This window comes from Manis javanica, chromosome 2 (assembly GCF_040802235.1).
Source record: "Manis javanica isolate MJ-LG chromosome 2, MJ_LKY, whole genome shotgun sequence".
NCBI classification, from domain to species: domain Eukaryota; kingdom Metazoa; phylum Chordata; class Mammalia; order Pholidota; family Manidae; genus Manis; species Manis javanica.
The window spans coordinates 199,567,893-199,585,245 of NC_133157.1; the positions used below are offsets into that span (position 1 = coordinate 199,567,893).

At 37.4% G+C, this 17,353-nt stretch overlaps 1 protein-coding gene across 1 annotated transcript in view; it reads left to right on the forward strand.

The window, feature by feature from the left end:
- Positions 1–11,330: 11,330 nt before the first annotated feature.
- SLC30A8 (solute carrier family 30 member 8) overlaps positions 11,331–17,353 on the forward strand; it is a 29,935-nt gene continuing 23,912 nt past the window's right edge. The window contains exon 1 of the mRNA XM_017660154.3: positions 11,331–11,401. Within this exon, the coding sequence (XP_017515643.1) occupies positions 11,331–11,401 (71 nt within the window). The remainder of the gene's footprint in view (positions 11,402–17,353) is intronic.

Sequence of the window (17,353 nt, forward strand, 5' to 3'; positions counted from 1 at the left end):
TTCAGTTGTAACAAATGTACTACTCTGGTTGGAGATGTTGGTAATGGGGGAGACACGTGTGGGGATAGAGGGTATAGGGGAAATATCGGTACCTTCCACTCACATTTTCAGTAAACCTAAAACTGCTGTAAGAAAATAAAATGTATTAAAAAATTTAAAACAATATGTAAGTGATTCACTGTTGACAGGCTTCTAAGTCACTCCTAAAATATACACTGAGTTGGACTGCAAAGAAAAAAATGTGTGTGTGTGTATTGTGTCCATAAATGCACAAAGAATTCCATGAAGATATTCAGGATATTAAAATTGATTGATTCCCTGGATCCTTGCCTAGAATCTTAGGTAGGAGGATTGACTATCCACTGTCTACTTTCTTGAATTTTAAACATTTTACTGTGTATATGACTTTTTAAATTATAAATATGTTAAAATATTTATTTGTGTGGTATTTGCCTCATTGTGTATTTTATTTTCTCCATAAATGACTTCTTAAGCTTGAAATGAGTATTTAACAGTATTAAATTCTTAGAAAATGGTTTGTTGCCCCTGAAAGAAGGGGATTTATGTTATTCACAGAAAACTTCTGAAGTGGCTCAGTACTGTCACTCAAATTTTTCTGGTTAGGAAATTGGTGCAGAAAGGAGCAAACTTATTTATCCATGGACACATCAAAAATTAGCAAAAGGTACAAGAATTAGAACTTGCAGCCTTCAAATTTACTAAGTAGATACTTTCAGCAGGACAGCGCAGTCAACTCAGCAGTAGTACTGGTTGAAATGGGTGGCTGGGCGAGATTCGGGAGTCAAAGATGCTTCCTAGGAGAAATACTCTCAGAGAAGTTTCAATACATAGACGTGTACCACACTGTCTAAGCCATTGGGTAGAAATTAAATAATCATGTCTACCCAGCCAAGAGTTTGAATAAGTAGCTAATGATCATATGAGTCAGAGAGGAATGCTCAAAGGACTGTAATCTGGCCAGTTGACTGTGGGAAGGATATACTTCAGCAAACAATGAATTCAGTGTGTTCACATTTTAGGGCTAATCAGTGTACTTCACTTTTGTTGGGGGCCTAGTCTTTATTAAAAGGTTGAGGAGAAATGACTGACTATGAAGTATAAAGCAGATTAAAAAGAACTATTCCTCATTTGCTGACAGCAACATCCATAATAATGATAATTTTAAGAAGTGATGGAGAATTAGTATTCATTGGGACATTGCATTAATCACAGAATTGATTTCTCCTGCTTCCTTCAATAGAAAATGGCCAAGAGGCATCTGACTATTATTTGCCAGCTTTCTTGGAGACTAATTTGTGACCAGGAAATGCAGGTTATACCAAGTCCCATTCTAACCACCTTCTGTCAAAAGTGTTCGTACTGTTCTGTCATATTGATTTTTGTTGAGTAATAGTTTAAATGCAAGGACACTGTCATTATCTGTGTCTTGAATATGGTTTTTGTGGCAGTTTAATCCAGATATTTAAAATGTTAAAGTGAAACTTTTATTCTGAGAATGATTAAGTATCTTAATTCTGGTGAAGACTTGGAAAAATCTTAGTTTTAAGTTTCGAAGGGTAAAGGGAAATATTACCCTACGTAGACAGAGCTTTAAAAAAATCTGTTGCCAACATAATATTTTCAATAATGCATTCTATATTTACCTATTATAGTTAAATAAATATTTTTGTTCTCTTTCCGAGTAAGCTGACTGCGAAGGAAACAGAAGCTCCCTTTATCTGCTCACTGACCAATATGTGGGTATTTATGGAGTAGAAAGTTTAGGGTTGCAAAAGGTAATAGGCTATCTCATTTATCTGCACTGGATGCAAATTCATGAAACTCATCCCCTGGTGGTTGCATTGAGACTTGCTACAATTGGATTAGTACCATTTTAAGATACACACTCACTGCATGCAAATTCATTAATACTGAAAGAAGAGGTGAATTAGTTACAAGGCCTTGTGGTTTGTGCTTCCAAGCAGAAAACCCAGCTGCCCTCCCCTGACACATTCTGGCTTTGAGGTGGAAAGCAATGGCTCAGTCTTTTAAGGAAAACTACAAGGCGGCTTTTGTCTTGTCTCCTGGACTCTCTCCTGAGAGGCAGTCTTGTCAGCCTCCAGTCAAATAAATGCACGCTTTGAGAGAGGAGAAGATGAGCTATGCCTTTGCTCTCTTGGCATCCATCTGGGGACCTGCTGTGAAAATCCTTCGCCTAAGATGAATTAGGGGCCCTCAAGACCTTCCACTAAAGGAAAGTAAACTGTACTCATGAAAATTAAATGGTGGCATTCCAGATAATGACAAGAGGGCTCTCTTGCTTTCTTTTTTAATTCAGGAAGTCAGTGCTTCAGTTTTCAGTGGTAGTCTGTGCATTTAGAGACCAAGGAGCTGGAATATTAAAAAGTATGGTTTTGTCTACCTTTTAAAGAAAAAATAAGATTCAAACAGGGAAGTACTGTTCCAGGTAGACCAATATAGTGTTTGTCAGCCACAATAAAAATGCTCAGAGAACAGTATCAAGCATCCAAGAAATGTCCAAAAACAGTAATAACAAATAAAACTCTGGTCATTCTTGAGACACAACAGACCAATGGGATCATTGCCTTGGGGCCCAAAACAAAGTAAAACCTAGACTGATCAAAATTTCCTTATATAAACTCAGAGATAGACTGGCTTCTGAAGCGGTGCCACGGAAATACTCATTAGCCACTGTGAGGAGCATTCTTCCATATGCTTGTCCCTTGAAAATTAGGTAATGTAGTTCCAAACTCTATGCCTCACTCCTAACAGAAAAACTCCTTGGGAATACAAAATGCAGAAGGTTAAGATAATCACAAAATCACCTAACAACCCTTTGCAAAGTTCAATCTTCCAGACAACTGACAGAAGGGGGCTGGTCAGGCAAAAATAACCCCTAGGTGACACTTTGCATGTTTTCACTGGATGCAAGGAGAAATCAGATAGGAAAGGGAAGGAAAGACTAATTAGATGAAAAGGACCAGCTGAAATGAGAGAAAAGTGATTCTCCCGGAAACCAAGGTGCCTGGTTAGCCATGCACCAGGGTCCTCCTCTTAGCTTGCGGCTCTGTAAGGACCAGCATCCTCAAGAGCCTGTAGGCGCACCACCTCCAGGTAGCCTTCCCTGCTAACCTTGGCTGTTTTTCATGCATATTCTACTGGAAAAAAGTTATTCTTTGTCTCCCCACAAGATCAGAGCAGTTTGTTGCAGTGAATTGTTTTATCTATAATGATTCTAGGGAAGAGACTATGTTGCATTCACTGCTTTCCATAAATAAATGAGTAACAAATACATGCACACATATGAACTTCCTGACAATTCTTTTACTCTGTACTTTAGAGCTTAGTGAGATGTGTGACACATAATAATCAATCAGTATCTTCTAAATGAAATCAAACTTTGACTTTATTTTATCTCTCTATTTTTATCTCTTTTAAAGGTCAGTCAAATAATTTTACTTTTTTCTATTAACTCTATAAGAACATAGTTATCTCCTGCTTCATGGAAGTTTGAAATTATTTTTTTCTTAAGTATTTCATTTTTATTTTTTACTTTTTGTTTGTTCCTACATTATAATTAATTTTTTGCCATCAAATGATAACTTCAAGCTGATCAGATTTTTCCCATTTTTGCCATTAACAAATCTTTAATTCATCTGCAATGTAACTAGATAGCCAATTTCTTGACATTCTCAAACTCAATGCATGGATGATAAACATAGGCCAAAATAATTGATAGTATCCTTGTTTTTTGGCCATTTATCAAAAGAAATTATATTTTTTATAGCTTCCAAGAAAACAGATGATAACAATTGGGAGAATATTTAAAGGTGCTTTTCCAAATGTTCAATTTATTTAAACTAAAAAAAAGAAAAACAAAAGAGGCCACCCATTTGTCCCCTACTACCCCAACCCCCTACCTTTGCAACCACCAATTTGTTCTCTGTGTCTATGAGCTTAGGTTTGTTTATATATATATATTTTTTTTAGATTTCACATATAAACGAGATCATATAGTGTTTGTCTTTCTCTGTCTGCCTTATTTCACTTAGTATAATGCCCTTGAGGTCCATCCATGTTGTCATGGATGGTAAGACTTCATTCTTTTTTATAGCTGAATAATACACACACACACACATCACAGTATCTTTACCTATTCATCCACTGTAGGACACTTAGCTTTTTCCATATCTTGGCTATTGTAAATGATGGCGCAATGAAAGTGGGGCTGTATATTTCTTTTCAAATCAGTTTTTCATTTTCTTCAGATAAATACCCAGAAGTAGAATTGCTGGATCATATGGTAGTCATATTTTTAATTTTTTGAGGAACCTCCATACTATTTTCCATAGTGGCTGCACCAATGTACATTCCCACTAACAATGCATGGGGGTTCACTTTTCTCCACATCCTTGCCAACACTTGTGATTTCTAGACTTTTTTATCCTAGCCATTCTGAATGGTGTGAGATGATAATTCACTGTGGTTTTGATTTGCATTCCCCTTGATGATTAAAGATGTAGATATCTTTTCATGTACTGGTTGGTCACCTATATGTCTTCTTTGGAAAAATGTCTATTCAGATCTTCTGCCTATTTTTTTGTTTTGTTTTGTTTTTTGCTATCGAGCTGTAGGAGTTCTTTATATAATTTGGATTTTAGCCCCTTATCAGATATCTGATTTGCAAATGTTTCCTCCTATTCAGTATGTTGCTTTTTCATTTTTTGATGGTTTCCTTTGCTGCACAGGAGCTTTTGAGTTTGATGTATTTCTACTTGTTTACTTTTGCTTTTGGTGTCAGATTTAAAAAAATCATTGTCAAGACCTATGTCAAGGAGCTATGTTTTCTTCTGAGAGTTTAATGGTTTCAAGTCTTATGTTCAAGTCTTTAATCTATTTTGAGTTAATTTTTGTGTATGGTGTAAGATCATGGTCTGGTTTCATTCTTTTGCATGTGGCTGTCCAGCTTTCACAACACCATTTATTGAAGAAGCTGTCTTTTCCCATTGTATATCCTTGGCTCCTTTGTTATAAATTAGTTGGCTATATATGCATGAATTTATTTCTGGGCTGTCTATTCTGTTCCACTGATTTATATGTCTTTTCTTAGCCAATACCATACTGCTGGGATTACTGTAACTTTGTAATAGAGTTTAAAATCAGGGAATCTGATGCTTCCACGTTTGTTCTTTTTCATGATTGCTTGGGCTATCTGGGGTCTTCTGGAGTTCCATACAAATTTTATGATTGTTCCATTTCTGTGAAAAATGTCATTGGGATTTTGATAGAGATTGCACTGAATCTGTAGATTGCTTTGGGTAGTATGGACATTTTTTAACTCTATTAAATTATTCCAATCCATTAGCACAGCATATCTCTCCATTTATGTTTTCCTTCTTCAATTTCTCTCATTAATATCTTGTAGTTTTCAGAATACAGGTCTTTTATCTCCTTGGTTAAATTTATTCCTAAATATTTTATTCTTTGATGAAATTATAAATGGGGTTGTTTTCTTAATTTCTCTTTCTGACTGTTCATTACTAGTGTATAGAAATGAACCAGATTTTTGTATATTGATTTTTTTATCTTGAAACATTATTGAATCATTTGTTAGGTCTAACAGTTATTTTAAAGTATTCTTTAAGGTTTTCCTTGTGCAATATCATGCCATCTAAAAATAGTGCCATTTTTACTTCTTCCTTTCCAATTTGGATGCCTTTTATTTTCCTTGCTCAATTGCTCTGACTAGAAATTCTAATACTATGTTGAATAGTGTCAGGAGTGGGCATCCTTGTCTTGTTTCTGATCTTAGAGGAGAATCTTTCAGCTTTTCACCATGGAGCATGATGCTAGCTGTGGGCTTATCATATATGGTCTTTATTTAGGTTGAGCTACAGTACCTCTATATCCATTTTGTTTAGAGAGTTTATTATAAATGGATGTTGAATTTTGTCAAATGCTTTTCTGTATCTATTGAGGTTATCATATGATTTTTCCTTTCTTATTATGTTCTAAATCAGGATTCGGTCCTTGGAAACCTCTCTTGCTTGCCAATGTAAGTAAAGGAGAAAGACATAAACAGTTGTGAGAATGTGAAGATAGCAGAAACTGCTTTGGAGTATGCAAGACAAAAGTAACTACATTTAGCTCAGAGGGTGCATTTAAGGGTTAAATTTGCAGAGTGCTTAGAAAAGGACGTGTGGGACATGGAAACTAATAAAATACGTACTTCATAAACATTTTAACCACCTAGCCCCAATATTCCTCCCCACCAAAACACTGCTACTTTATTTTTATATTATTTATTTTCATCTAGCAGGCTTAATAAATTATTTCTTTTATGGTTTAATATCAATATTTTATCAGTTTTTTCTTTTTTCAACAAATACAAATTGCATTTGCACTGGAACATTTCTATAGCTTAATCTCTTTAAAAATAAAAATGGCAAAAAAAGTTATATAGTCCCAATTTATCATGAAGAAAATAAAATTCAGATGGCTTTCAGTCCTTTTCAAGTAAGGTATGAAACATCAGGAAATGGTTTGTGTTTTACACGTTTACTTTAGATTAAAATGAAATTTTCATGATGTTTTTTAAAATATAATCCAATTAAATTTCTAATGTTGTTTTCAGTTCCTGGATGGAATTTTTAAAAAACTCACACTAAAAAAAAAAAAAAACAGAACTACCTTCCTGCGAAAATGCAACCCACCTTAGAAATAACATCTTTATAGTCTGTGTGGGACTGTGTAAGTCCAGAATCTTTAGTAGGTGGTTACACTGATTGTCTTTCCTCTCCTGCTGTATCCTCTTATTGAGGACACATTCTTAATGGCACTCAACTGCTAATTCGGTACAATGAGGCAGGCACAAATCTATTATTTGAGATAGTTGAGTCCCGAGAGTTTGAAGGATTTACCTAAATTCATCTAACAGGTGATGGCAGGTTCAAGTCCTAGACTTTCCTTCTAATAATTTCTACTTCCTTAGTGGGTTCTTCCATTCTTAGCCCTCTGCCCAGACTAGGGTCAGTTTCTCAGGGATGGCTAAGACACTTTACTTAGACATGGTCAAGTCCATAGTAATTCATATCTATACAAAACTGGCTGTATGCCAGATACTATACTAAGAACTTTTATACACAGTATCTTACTCTTCAAAGAACTCTGAAATATGGATTCCATTCATGTACCCATTTTACAGATGAGAAACTGAAAACCACAAGCCTCAGGTAACTTGTTCAAGGTCACATATGTGAAGAAGTGGCCAAACCAGAAACTGAAACTAAGTATCTAATTTGAAAGCCCATGTATTAAACCAGCTTACTACATTGCCTCTCCACACAAACAAGAGCCAAACAATGAGAATCTACATGTATTTTGTACAACAAGCACACATTCTTTTTAAAAGACAGTTACATACAAACAATGACAATACGAAGTAGTCATGAAATATGAGTTTAAATTTGGGAATGCAAATTGTTAAAACTTGGTACTTCAGCATCTAGGGATGATTATGGTGCTTTTGCATAAACACACACATCCTTTCTGCAAGTGAAATATCAAACAATATTTAAAACACTTGTGTAAATTGTCTTTGCACAAGTATTAGCTACTGTTCATAAAATCCTATTAAGAAATTATTGCTAACAACAGCAAGCACAGGGAGCTGAACCAGTTTTTTTTAGCTGTGTCAGTAATGCTCTGTGGCTGACAGAGTATTTACTCCCAGAGGTAGCTGTTATAAATTGCATTTTGCCCCTTCAGTTGCTACAAGCTTGTGATGGTGAGTGGGCGGAGAGGACAACCTGTAATTCAGGATGTTTTGGGAGCCAGTTGCCTAGGAAACTGGATGAGCAGCTTAATGCACACCAAACCGAATGTCAACAAGAGAGAGGATTTTCTTTCTTGATCCATGTTGCTTTTCAAACACATATTCTCTGACTCTTGTGGGGTCTGATTAGGGCCTTTGGCCCCTAAGGGCCAGTGCATGCCAAAGTAGGCCAAAGATTAGTCACAGACGATGGGAAATTTTTCATAAACATTTTGCTGACAAGATATTGGAGGAAGAGTGATATTACTACTTTAAAAATTATTACTTTTTAAGCAAAAGCTTAATATGCTGTAACCCATTGTTTCTTGCTCTTATGCTATTTACACCAGAAGCTTTCACTTGTCTTCAAGGGTAGTGCTTGGAAAGTCACAAACATTTGGTGAAAATAGTACCTAATTTCCCAATACTTTCAAAATATGCACATTATTTTATTTTATATTTTATTTTTTATTTCATTTTATCAAATGTACATCACAGTGGTTCAGCAGTCCTCCTCCCCCTCCCCTGCACATTATTTTTTAAATCTATCACACGTGGGCACACATACATTTTATAGATATGCATATGCATTTAAGTAGAATCATGAAATTGCTGATTTGAGACCATATTGGATCTACAAAAAATGGCAGTTTTATTTATTTATTTTTTTTACTATTTTATTTTTTATCTTTTTCTTATCTTCACTTTTTTTTTGGTATCGTTAATGTACACTTACTTGAACAATATTATGGTTACTAGACTTCCCCTGTTATCAAGTCCCCACCATATACCCCATTACAGTCACTGTCTATCACCATAGTAAGATTCTATAGAATCATTACTTGTCTTCTCTGTATATACTGCCTTTCCCGAGCTGAACAGACACTTCTCCAAAGAAGAAATTCAGATGACCAACAGGCACATGAAAAGATGCTCCACATCACTAATCATCAGAGAAATGCAAATTAAAACCACAATGAGATATCACCTCACACCAGTTAGGATGGCCAACATCCAAAAGATTAACAACAAATGTTGGCAAAATTTTTCATAAACATTTTGCTGACAAGATATTGGAGGAAGAGGGATATTGCTGAGAAAGGGGAACCCTCCTTACACTGCTGGTGGGAATGTAAATTAGTTCAACCATTGTGGAAAGCAGTATGGAGGTTGCTCAAAAAACTCAAAATAGAAATACCATTTGACCCAGGAATTTCACTCCTAGGAATTTACTAAGAATGCAGCAGCTCAGTTTGAAAAAGACATTTGCACCCCTATGTTTATCGCAGCACTATTTACAATAGTCAAGAAATGGAAGCAACCTAAGTGTCCATCAGTAGATGAATGGATAAAGAAGATGTGGTACATACACACAATGGAATAGTATTCAGCCATAAAAAATGGAAGTTTTATACAGTTTAACTTACAAATAAATAGGAGAGATCACAGAATACATTTCTTCCTTGTATTTTTTTGCTTGGGTCTCCACTCCCTCTTTTTCCATCTCCACTTTGCCTTTCTCAGATATCCTGACTCTATCCTTGCTTCACAGGCAATGCACATTACAAGTAGCATGCATCTCCATATTCACAGAATCATACACAGATATAAATATGTCTATGCATCTAAATATGTCCTAGTGACAGAACTCGTGGTGTACAATCTCAAACTTCCAGATTATTTCTTTTCTTGTTGGTATCTATAGCCAAATATTCTTTCCCACATCTGAGTACTGCTTCTCTTCTCTTCTTTGCACTTATCCTCAATGGCTTTTAGCCTGACTTAAGTTGTTTCTGTACTTTTTGACATTCATTCACTTGAATTCTATTTCTGTCATATGGGCTAGAAACTACTCACAAAGGATTCAAGCTGTAAAGTGTGGCAACATGTCCCATGGATGGATTAGTACTTCCTTTCTGGTTTCCTACTTTGACCTCCACAGAATAACCTATTCTCGTGCAGTTAAGAGTAAGGATATATGAGAAGGAAGTGCTTTGTTTTATTCTGTTAACACTAGACCCCGAATTTCTTCTGCAAGGGAAAATGGCCTCTCAGAGTCACTTCTGTGGTTTCCATCTGCCAGAACAAAGTTAATGGCCAGTTCGGTGATGGGGTCATATGAAAAAACCTTAGAATTTGTGTTACTGAAAAGGGTGTTTGAAATCTTGAAATAAGCAAGAGATACAGTGTCACCACAGATGTGAAAGAAGACCTGAAGTTCTCACTTTCGGCCAAAAGTGACTTCTCTGCTCACTGCCTACTGCCCTCACCACTGCATCCCATTCTCCCAGGGGAAAATGTTAATTTTGTTAGACCATTGGGGGTAACTGTTCAGTAAGATGGGCAAATTCTGAAGATGCTGGGCCACTGGGCTCTTCTGGGACTATGCTAGCCTGAGCTTTCTCACCAGGAAGTTAGTGCCAACAGAGGGAGAAGGACTCAGTGGCTGGGGGTTTACGCCCTCTTCTCTGCCCTGGGCTGGCCCACCCCGCACGCTCTTTGGCCCACATGGAAATGCCTGCTGTCTGACCAGGCTGCTGTCCTTGGGTGATAGTCCCTTCTCTTATTTGGAAAGGAAGGTTCTGTGTAAGGAAATAAAATGTCAGGTCCTAGTAGTTTGTGGGAGCGAAGCTCTCTTGGGATCAACTCAGAAGGCTCCATTCCTAAGAGCTTTGTTGGTTGATCTGACAGGGTTTCCATGAGTGAGTCTTTATCCTTAGCAGAAGCACCCTGGTCAAGAGGAACACAGATAATTCCAGTTCCTGTATGACTGAGGGCTGTTACTTATTGAGAAGCTGAGCCTGCCCTTTTCCTGCCTGTCGAAACGGTTTCAAAGCTGCTGCACCAGGAACTGTTTCAGATTACAGCCTTCTATAACTAATGACCCATGTCCTCCCTTCAGTAGTGAAATCCCAGGACAGTCCTAGGGGAGAAGTGAATCCTGACAGCTGCTTACAGGTCTCTGAGGAACTAAATCGCAGGAGAAATGCTTTTAGGTTGAGAAAGACCCCCGAAAAAAGAAAGGAAAAGAAAAGGAAAAAATGAGATTAGTTCGCAAGAGGGTGTTTGCAGCCCACTCAGCTGTGCTCTGAAGATCAAATCCCTGCATCAGCAATTAGTGGGAAACCCTTGGGCTCCTCTATCTTTTAGCACAGTGGAATGAGAGTACGAGAAATGCGTACACACACACACACACACACACACACACACACACACACACACACACACATTTCATGTGATCCTACCTGCAAGTTTCTCTAGGAAAGAAGTTTCTGTGGGCTGAAGAATGAGGTCAGGTGATGTTCCACAGAGGCTGTAATTTTAGCAGACCTACCAAGAACATTGATGTAGGAGGCTTGGTAGTCCAAGTCCCGGAAGCCTTTTTATTATTTTTTTTTTGAAAAGTATGTGGTAAGTATATTGCTGCTTTGCTTCCAACTGGACAGTGAGTTAAACAGCCACAGCAGACACAGCAAAAGCTCTTCTCCTGACCACCATGGAGGTTCTGGAAAGAGCTTACCTTGTGAGTGACAGAGCCACCAAGATGTATGCCTTCACACTAGACAGGTAGGTAACTCACATCTGTTCTGCTTCACAATTTTCTGTGTTTTGAATATTCAATAAATTCCTAGGTCCTACTACTTCATAATTGGGAACTTTTGCTGTTCTACTTGGGGGCATTTTATAAAATTTCATAAACTGTTGATTGACTTGTATAATTCATACCCTGAAAAATGCAGGATTTAATGCTTTAAATATCCTAAGTGCATGAAGAACATATTTTACCAATATTTTTTCATCTATAGCACATTTTTCTGTGCTGGGCTAGAGGGTCCAAGATGGCTTCACTTACATGGGGTTGTGTGCTGGCTTTTGGTTGGTTTTCATTCTTCTTCTGATGGCCTCTTTCTCTCTGTGTGGTGTTGCATTTTATCAGGCCAGCCTGGGCTTCTCTATAAGCAAGTTCGGGATATTCTTCTAGAAAATAAACCTGTACAATCCAATGTGTTACCTTTCTTTTCCTCAACTATTCTCACTTTTAAGATAGTAAATTTTATTATATTTTTTCACAAAAAAATTAAGGTTCAACTATGTGACAAAATTGTGTGTATATTGATCTTTAAATTAACTTTTCTTAATCATAAAATACCACTATCAAATTCACACACCTATAAAAAGTATAGCTGGGTTTAATGTTCTGTGTAGTTCTAGTTCATTTTACTACCTCCCAGAATGCCACATACAATATATTCTTTACATTTCCCCTTATTTAACAATTATTAATTGGACACACCTGGATGTATAATAGAGAAGAATACATTCCTAGTCCCAGATCTCTGTCCTTTTGAAACTTTGAGTCTGATACGGAGTTCATACAAGAAACAGCAATTAAAAAACAACAGAGATAATCATTCTGGGGAAATTCAATGAGAATACCTCAAGGGCACGTAGGTTCTAGCTGGACCTTGGCAGTCAGAGAAAGCTTTTCAGAAGTGATAGAGTGAGAAGTGAAAAATGAAAATGGATTAGAGCACAGTTAGGGAAACTCTACATAGAAAGTACAGTTAAGTGAAGTTTTCCAGGCTGAGGTAATTGCCTGGTAAAGACAGAGACATGTAAGAATGGGAGTTCGTGTGTTTGAGGAGTTCATTTCAAGTGAAGAGCAAAGAGAAACACACCTAGTACATACAGACAAATGAAGGAAATCTGAAATGAATTCTTGCTAGAAACAGAATTTAAGAGAATACTAACCCATTCATAATAAGTGTAATGTTTTTGTTTGTTTTATGGAACCAAATTAATATTCTAAAGAGTAACAGCATTGCATCTGATAGCATCAAGCGTTTGAGCAGCTGCAAAGGGAATTTTTCTTAGGATATTTATTTATATTTTGCTTAAAAATATGACAGAATCTAGTACATTGATTACCTCACATTATAAGAATAGTTTTCTTAGAAAATAATATTTGGTGTGACTTGTTAAGATAAGAAACAACAAAGCCTCATGGTAGGTCAGGCAGAAATTTTGGAGAAGTTGTTAACACTCTGGGCACTGTTAATAGAGCACTGTTACATTATTGAAATAACAGTATTTCCCTTCTCATTAATATAGACCATTAGCACTCTGCTACTGTTTATAGTTACAGGGCCTGATTCACCTCCTAAGTTGGGTAGTTTTCAGGGTACAGTGATGATAAAAACTGTTAAACTCATTTTTACTTTCTTTCCAAATAAAAACAATTAAACCTGGAAGCGAGTATGTACCCTGATCCCTTTTTTTTACCAGCTAGGAAACTGAATGGCAGAGAAAACAACTGCCTTCCTTAAGGTCGGATGACTGTTGATTGTGGAATTGGGATCTGGACCCCTGTCTCCTGCTGGTGCATTTTGTGCTCCCCTCTCTCCTCCACGCTTCCTGCACAGGACTTTTACCACGTGGGCTCCTGAATCTTTAATCTATTTCTCCTGAGTTCACAAGTACCTATTCCCTCACTTATTCACCTTCTTTCCTTACCTCCTCCAGTCTTCTTTCTCATGTATTTTCTTGTATCTTTATTCATAAATAACTTTGTCCTCTGATATTCCTTCTCTTTTCTCCTTTCTTCTCTTTTTTCTACTTATCATCAGCTTTCAATTTAAATTGTTACCAGTTGTTACGAAACTTGACCTGAAAGAATCCTTAATTCCACAAGAGGGGTGTTTCATTTATCTATTGCTGTGCAAAAAACTACCCTTAAAATGCAGTGGCTTAAACAAAAATCATTTATTTTCACAATTCTGTGGGTCAGGATTTGGGCAGGGCTCCATGAGGGGTCAGCTGCATTTGCTCATGAGGGCACCTTCTGCTCATTTCTGCGCTGGGCTAGAGGGTCCAAGATGGCTTCACTTACATGGGGTTGTGTGCTGGCTTTTGGTTGGTTTTCATTCTCCTTCTGATGGCCTCTTTCTCTCTGTGTGGTGTTGCATTTTATCAGGCTAGCCTGGGCTTCTCTATAAGCAAGTTCGGGATAACAAGAAAGCAACAGTGGTTATATGTACTGAATATCTACTATGTATAAGAAAAGGCCCTGGGCACTACAAATGTAGGGCCCATTTTAAGGCAGACAGAGGAAAGTGGTTAAGTAGGGGAAAAGAGGCCAGAGAATGCTGAGGGATATATGAATGTTTTCTCGCTCTTTGGTATTTATCCTCTTCTTAGGAATGGAAGGTCAATTCCCAGGGTCAGTCCATACAAAACAGATGATCTGTGTAGATTTTATCTTACTGCCAGTGGGGTAGAATCTAGATGGATGGATCTGGACAAAGAGGAAACAAAATTTTGCTTTTGGATTCTTCAGGATTTGTCATGAAAATTCTTAGCCCAGAAGTTATTTCACAGTACAATCTACTTTATCCTTTCTGAAGAACAATGGTAATAACGTCATGTGGTTTGTGAAAATGAGAGACTAACACAAAAATTGGCACTTTTTGTGCATTTATTTTGTTCCAGGTACACTTTGAATAGTTTATATGAGTTAGATAAAATTCTCACAGCCACCCTGAGAGGTGTTATCATTATCCCCATCTTGCAGATGAGGAAATTGAGGCACCAAAAGGCTAAGTAATTTTCTTGCTGTCATGTGACCAGTGAGTTGTAAAGCTGAGAGCTGAACTCAGGCAGTGGGATGCCAGAGCCCAAACTCTCAGCTTCTGTACACACTTCCATCACCTCAGTCCCAGCTCAGGAGCCGGCATGCCCTTCTCCTAGTTGCTCCAACCAGAAACCTATGAACCATCCGTGAGTCCCATTTTTATCTCATTCCCCCTTAACTAATGCTGTTGATTAGCAAGTCCTATTGATTCTACACCCAGACATCCCTCAAATTTGGCTACTTCTTTCCATTTTCACTGTCACCACCCTGGCCCAACCCACCAGCATGTCTGCGTCAGCCTCCTCCTGATGGTCTCCATATTTTGCCCCTCCTTACTCTAGCCTTCCATGCATCACCCAAAGAGATCATTTAAAAAATCTAAAACACATTAATATTACTTGCTTGTTCAAAACCCAACTGCCTCCCTTTAGACTTTGAAGAAAATGAAACACTTTCTAATAGTTTGCAGAGTTCTGCATGATCTGACGTCTGCAATGGGCCTACTTCTTCGATGTCATCCAGTGTCACACTCTCGCTTCATGCCACAGTGGCCACCTATGGATTTCCTTCCTGTTCAAGACAATCTTTTGAATAAGACAAGCTCTTTCTTGCTTTTGGACTTTTACACCAGCAATGCCCTCTACTTGCAATATTTCTCCTTCATGTAGACTTGCTCCTGGCCATCCTTTAACTCTCTGCTGAGATATCATCTCTACAGTGGTGCCTTCCTTTACTGCTCCATTTAAAGTAGCCACACATCCTATCCCCTCTCCCAGTCACTGCCCATCATACTGCATAGCCTCTGTTACTATCAGCTGACTTACTGTTTGTCTTCCTCTGCTAAGCTATAAGCTTCTTAGGTCAGGAACTTTGTCTGAAAGACAATAGTATCATTAACACCTCTGATGGTTCAGGCACACTGGAGGCTGCAATACATATTTGTTGAATGAATGAGTATATGAAATACTGGAAATGTATGGTGGGACCTAAATTTACATCTCCTCCTCTAAGAGAAATAGTGACTTGAGGCTCTTGGGAAAAGTTATGTGAAAATACAAAACCAAAGTGATTTTATGTAGTCAACATGAGGAAAGGAGGATGAAAAATATTACCAGCTCTATTTTAGAGTTCTAGAAACAAATGGGCTTCATTTCTACCACCAACCAAAAAAAATACAAAATAAAATAAAAGCTTCTCCAAGATTACAAAATAAAGCTCTATATTCTGACTCTTATTTTAAGAATGATCTTAAAGTTTAGGCTCTTGGCATCAAATTTTCTAATATTTCCTTATTTCCCTTCTCTGTTTCTCCCCATTTTTTTTCTCCTGATGCTAATATAAATTTCTTTGCTCTGGCCTATAGCTTTTACTCTTCAAAGCCTCAACCATATATGGGTACATGGGAATCTATGGCAAATGTATTCATTTACAGCAAATTACATTTAATTTTCAATGCATGATAGCATTTGCTTTTTAGAAACCTCTTTTAAAAATTCTTCTTAGGATTCATACCATTTTTCAGATCAAGAGCTTCTTTGGCATCTAGAGATGCTTAGACCACTTTGCTGAGATGATGAAGAATGTATTTTAACTTTGGTTTTTAACTTCTTTCGGAATCATAGACCCTTTTGGGAGCCCAGTGAAGACTGCGGGCTCTTACCTCCCTGCAAAAACACACACATACATATCAAATGAACCTACTCCTTCCAATTTTAATGGATGCTCTGAAACCTACTTTTGGCTTTCTGTATTAGCGTTTCAAGGAGCAGTCTCAGCTCAAAGTGTATCCATATTGGTTAATCTTAGAGTCTAGGGCAGGGAGGCTGTATTTGAACGTAAAAGTTGGCCAGGTTTCCTGTACTTTTCCCCCTTGTAGCTTCGGGTAGAGGCTGTGCCCCTGGTGGGATTCCTGCCTTCGTCTGCCTTCTAAACCGCTCCAAGATAAGTTCTCTCTCCTGGTCATTTGCCATCTGGTTTTCTCCAGCCAAAAGATTCATGAAGAATATAAAATAAAGCAAACTTGTAAGACCAAAATAAACCAGTAGTTACAGAAACAGTGCCAGGACAATGGGTGACCTGTCTTGCTCATGCTGCTTTCTCAGCACAAAGAAAAAGGACACCTCCACCTTGCTTTCTTATTAACTCCCAGGCTCCTCTGAGCCGGTGGCCATTGGTGACTCATACTACTACATTACATGGTTGTTCATTAGCAGAGTATGTATCACATTACAAAGGCAAAAATTTGTAGACTAAAATATTGAGTGCTATTAACATCACTGGCATAAACATTTCATAGCCAATTTGGCAAGATATATAAAACTCCTTAAAAATGTAGATACTTTTTGACAAATAATTTCCCTTTTAAGGTTACACTTTAAGGAGATAATAATATATTGAATAGAGATCAACTGTAAGGATATGAATCACAGCAGTATTTATATGATCAAGTAATTGGAAAAGAATGAATTGTCCAATATAGGAAATCAGTTCATTATATTATGACATCTATATTAAATATAACTATCTCTGTGTTAAAAATAATGTAGAATTGTTAATAATTGGAAAACATGTTATATATTTTATATATATGTGTGTGTGTGTGTATGTGTGTGTATATATACGTATATATACATACATATAGCTGAGAATCAGGTTCCAAAGCTGTATCTTTGGTAGAAGCCTCTAGTGATACTTTCTCGTCATCCACAACCCACTGGAGCCCTTCCCCATTGAGTTGCAGTCATGTGATTTGGGTAGCATGTAACCCACGCTCAGCTCTAACAGTCAGCATGGTTGGGTTTGGCCAGTCTTCCGACTGCAAGAATCAGCCCATCCATATTCCTCTGACTATAGAGGTTGGTTCCCATTCAGCCAAACCACCATGCAAT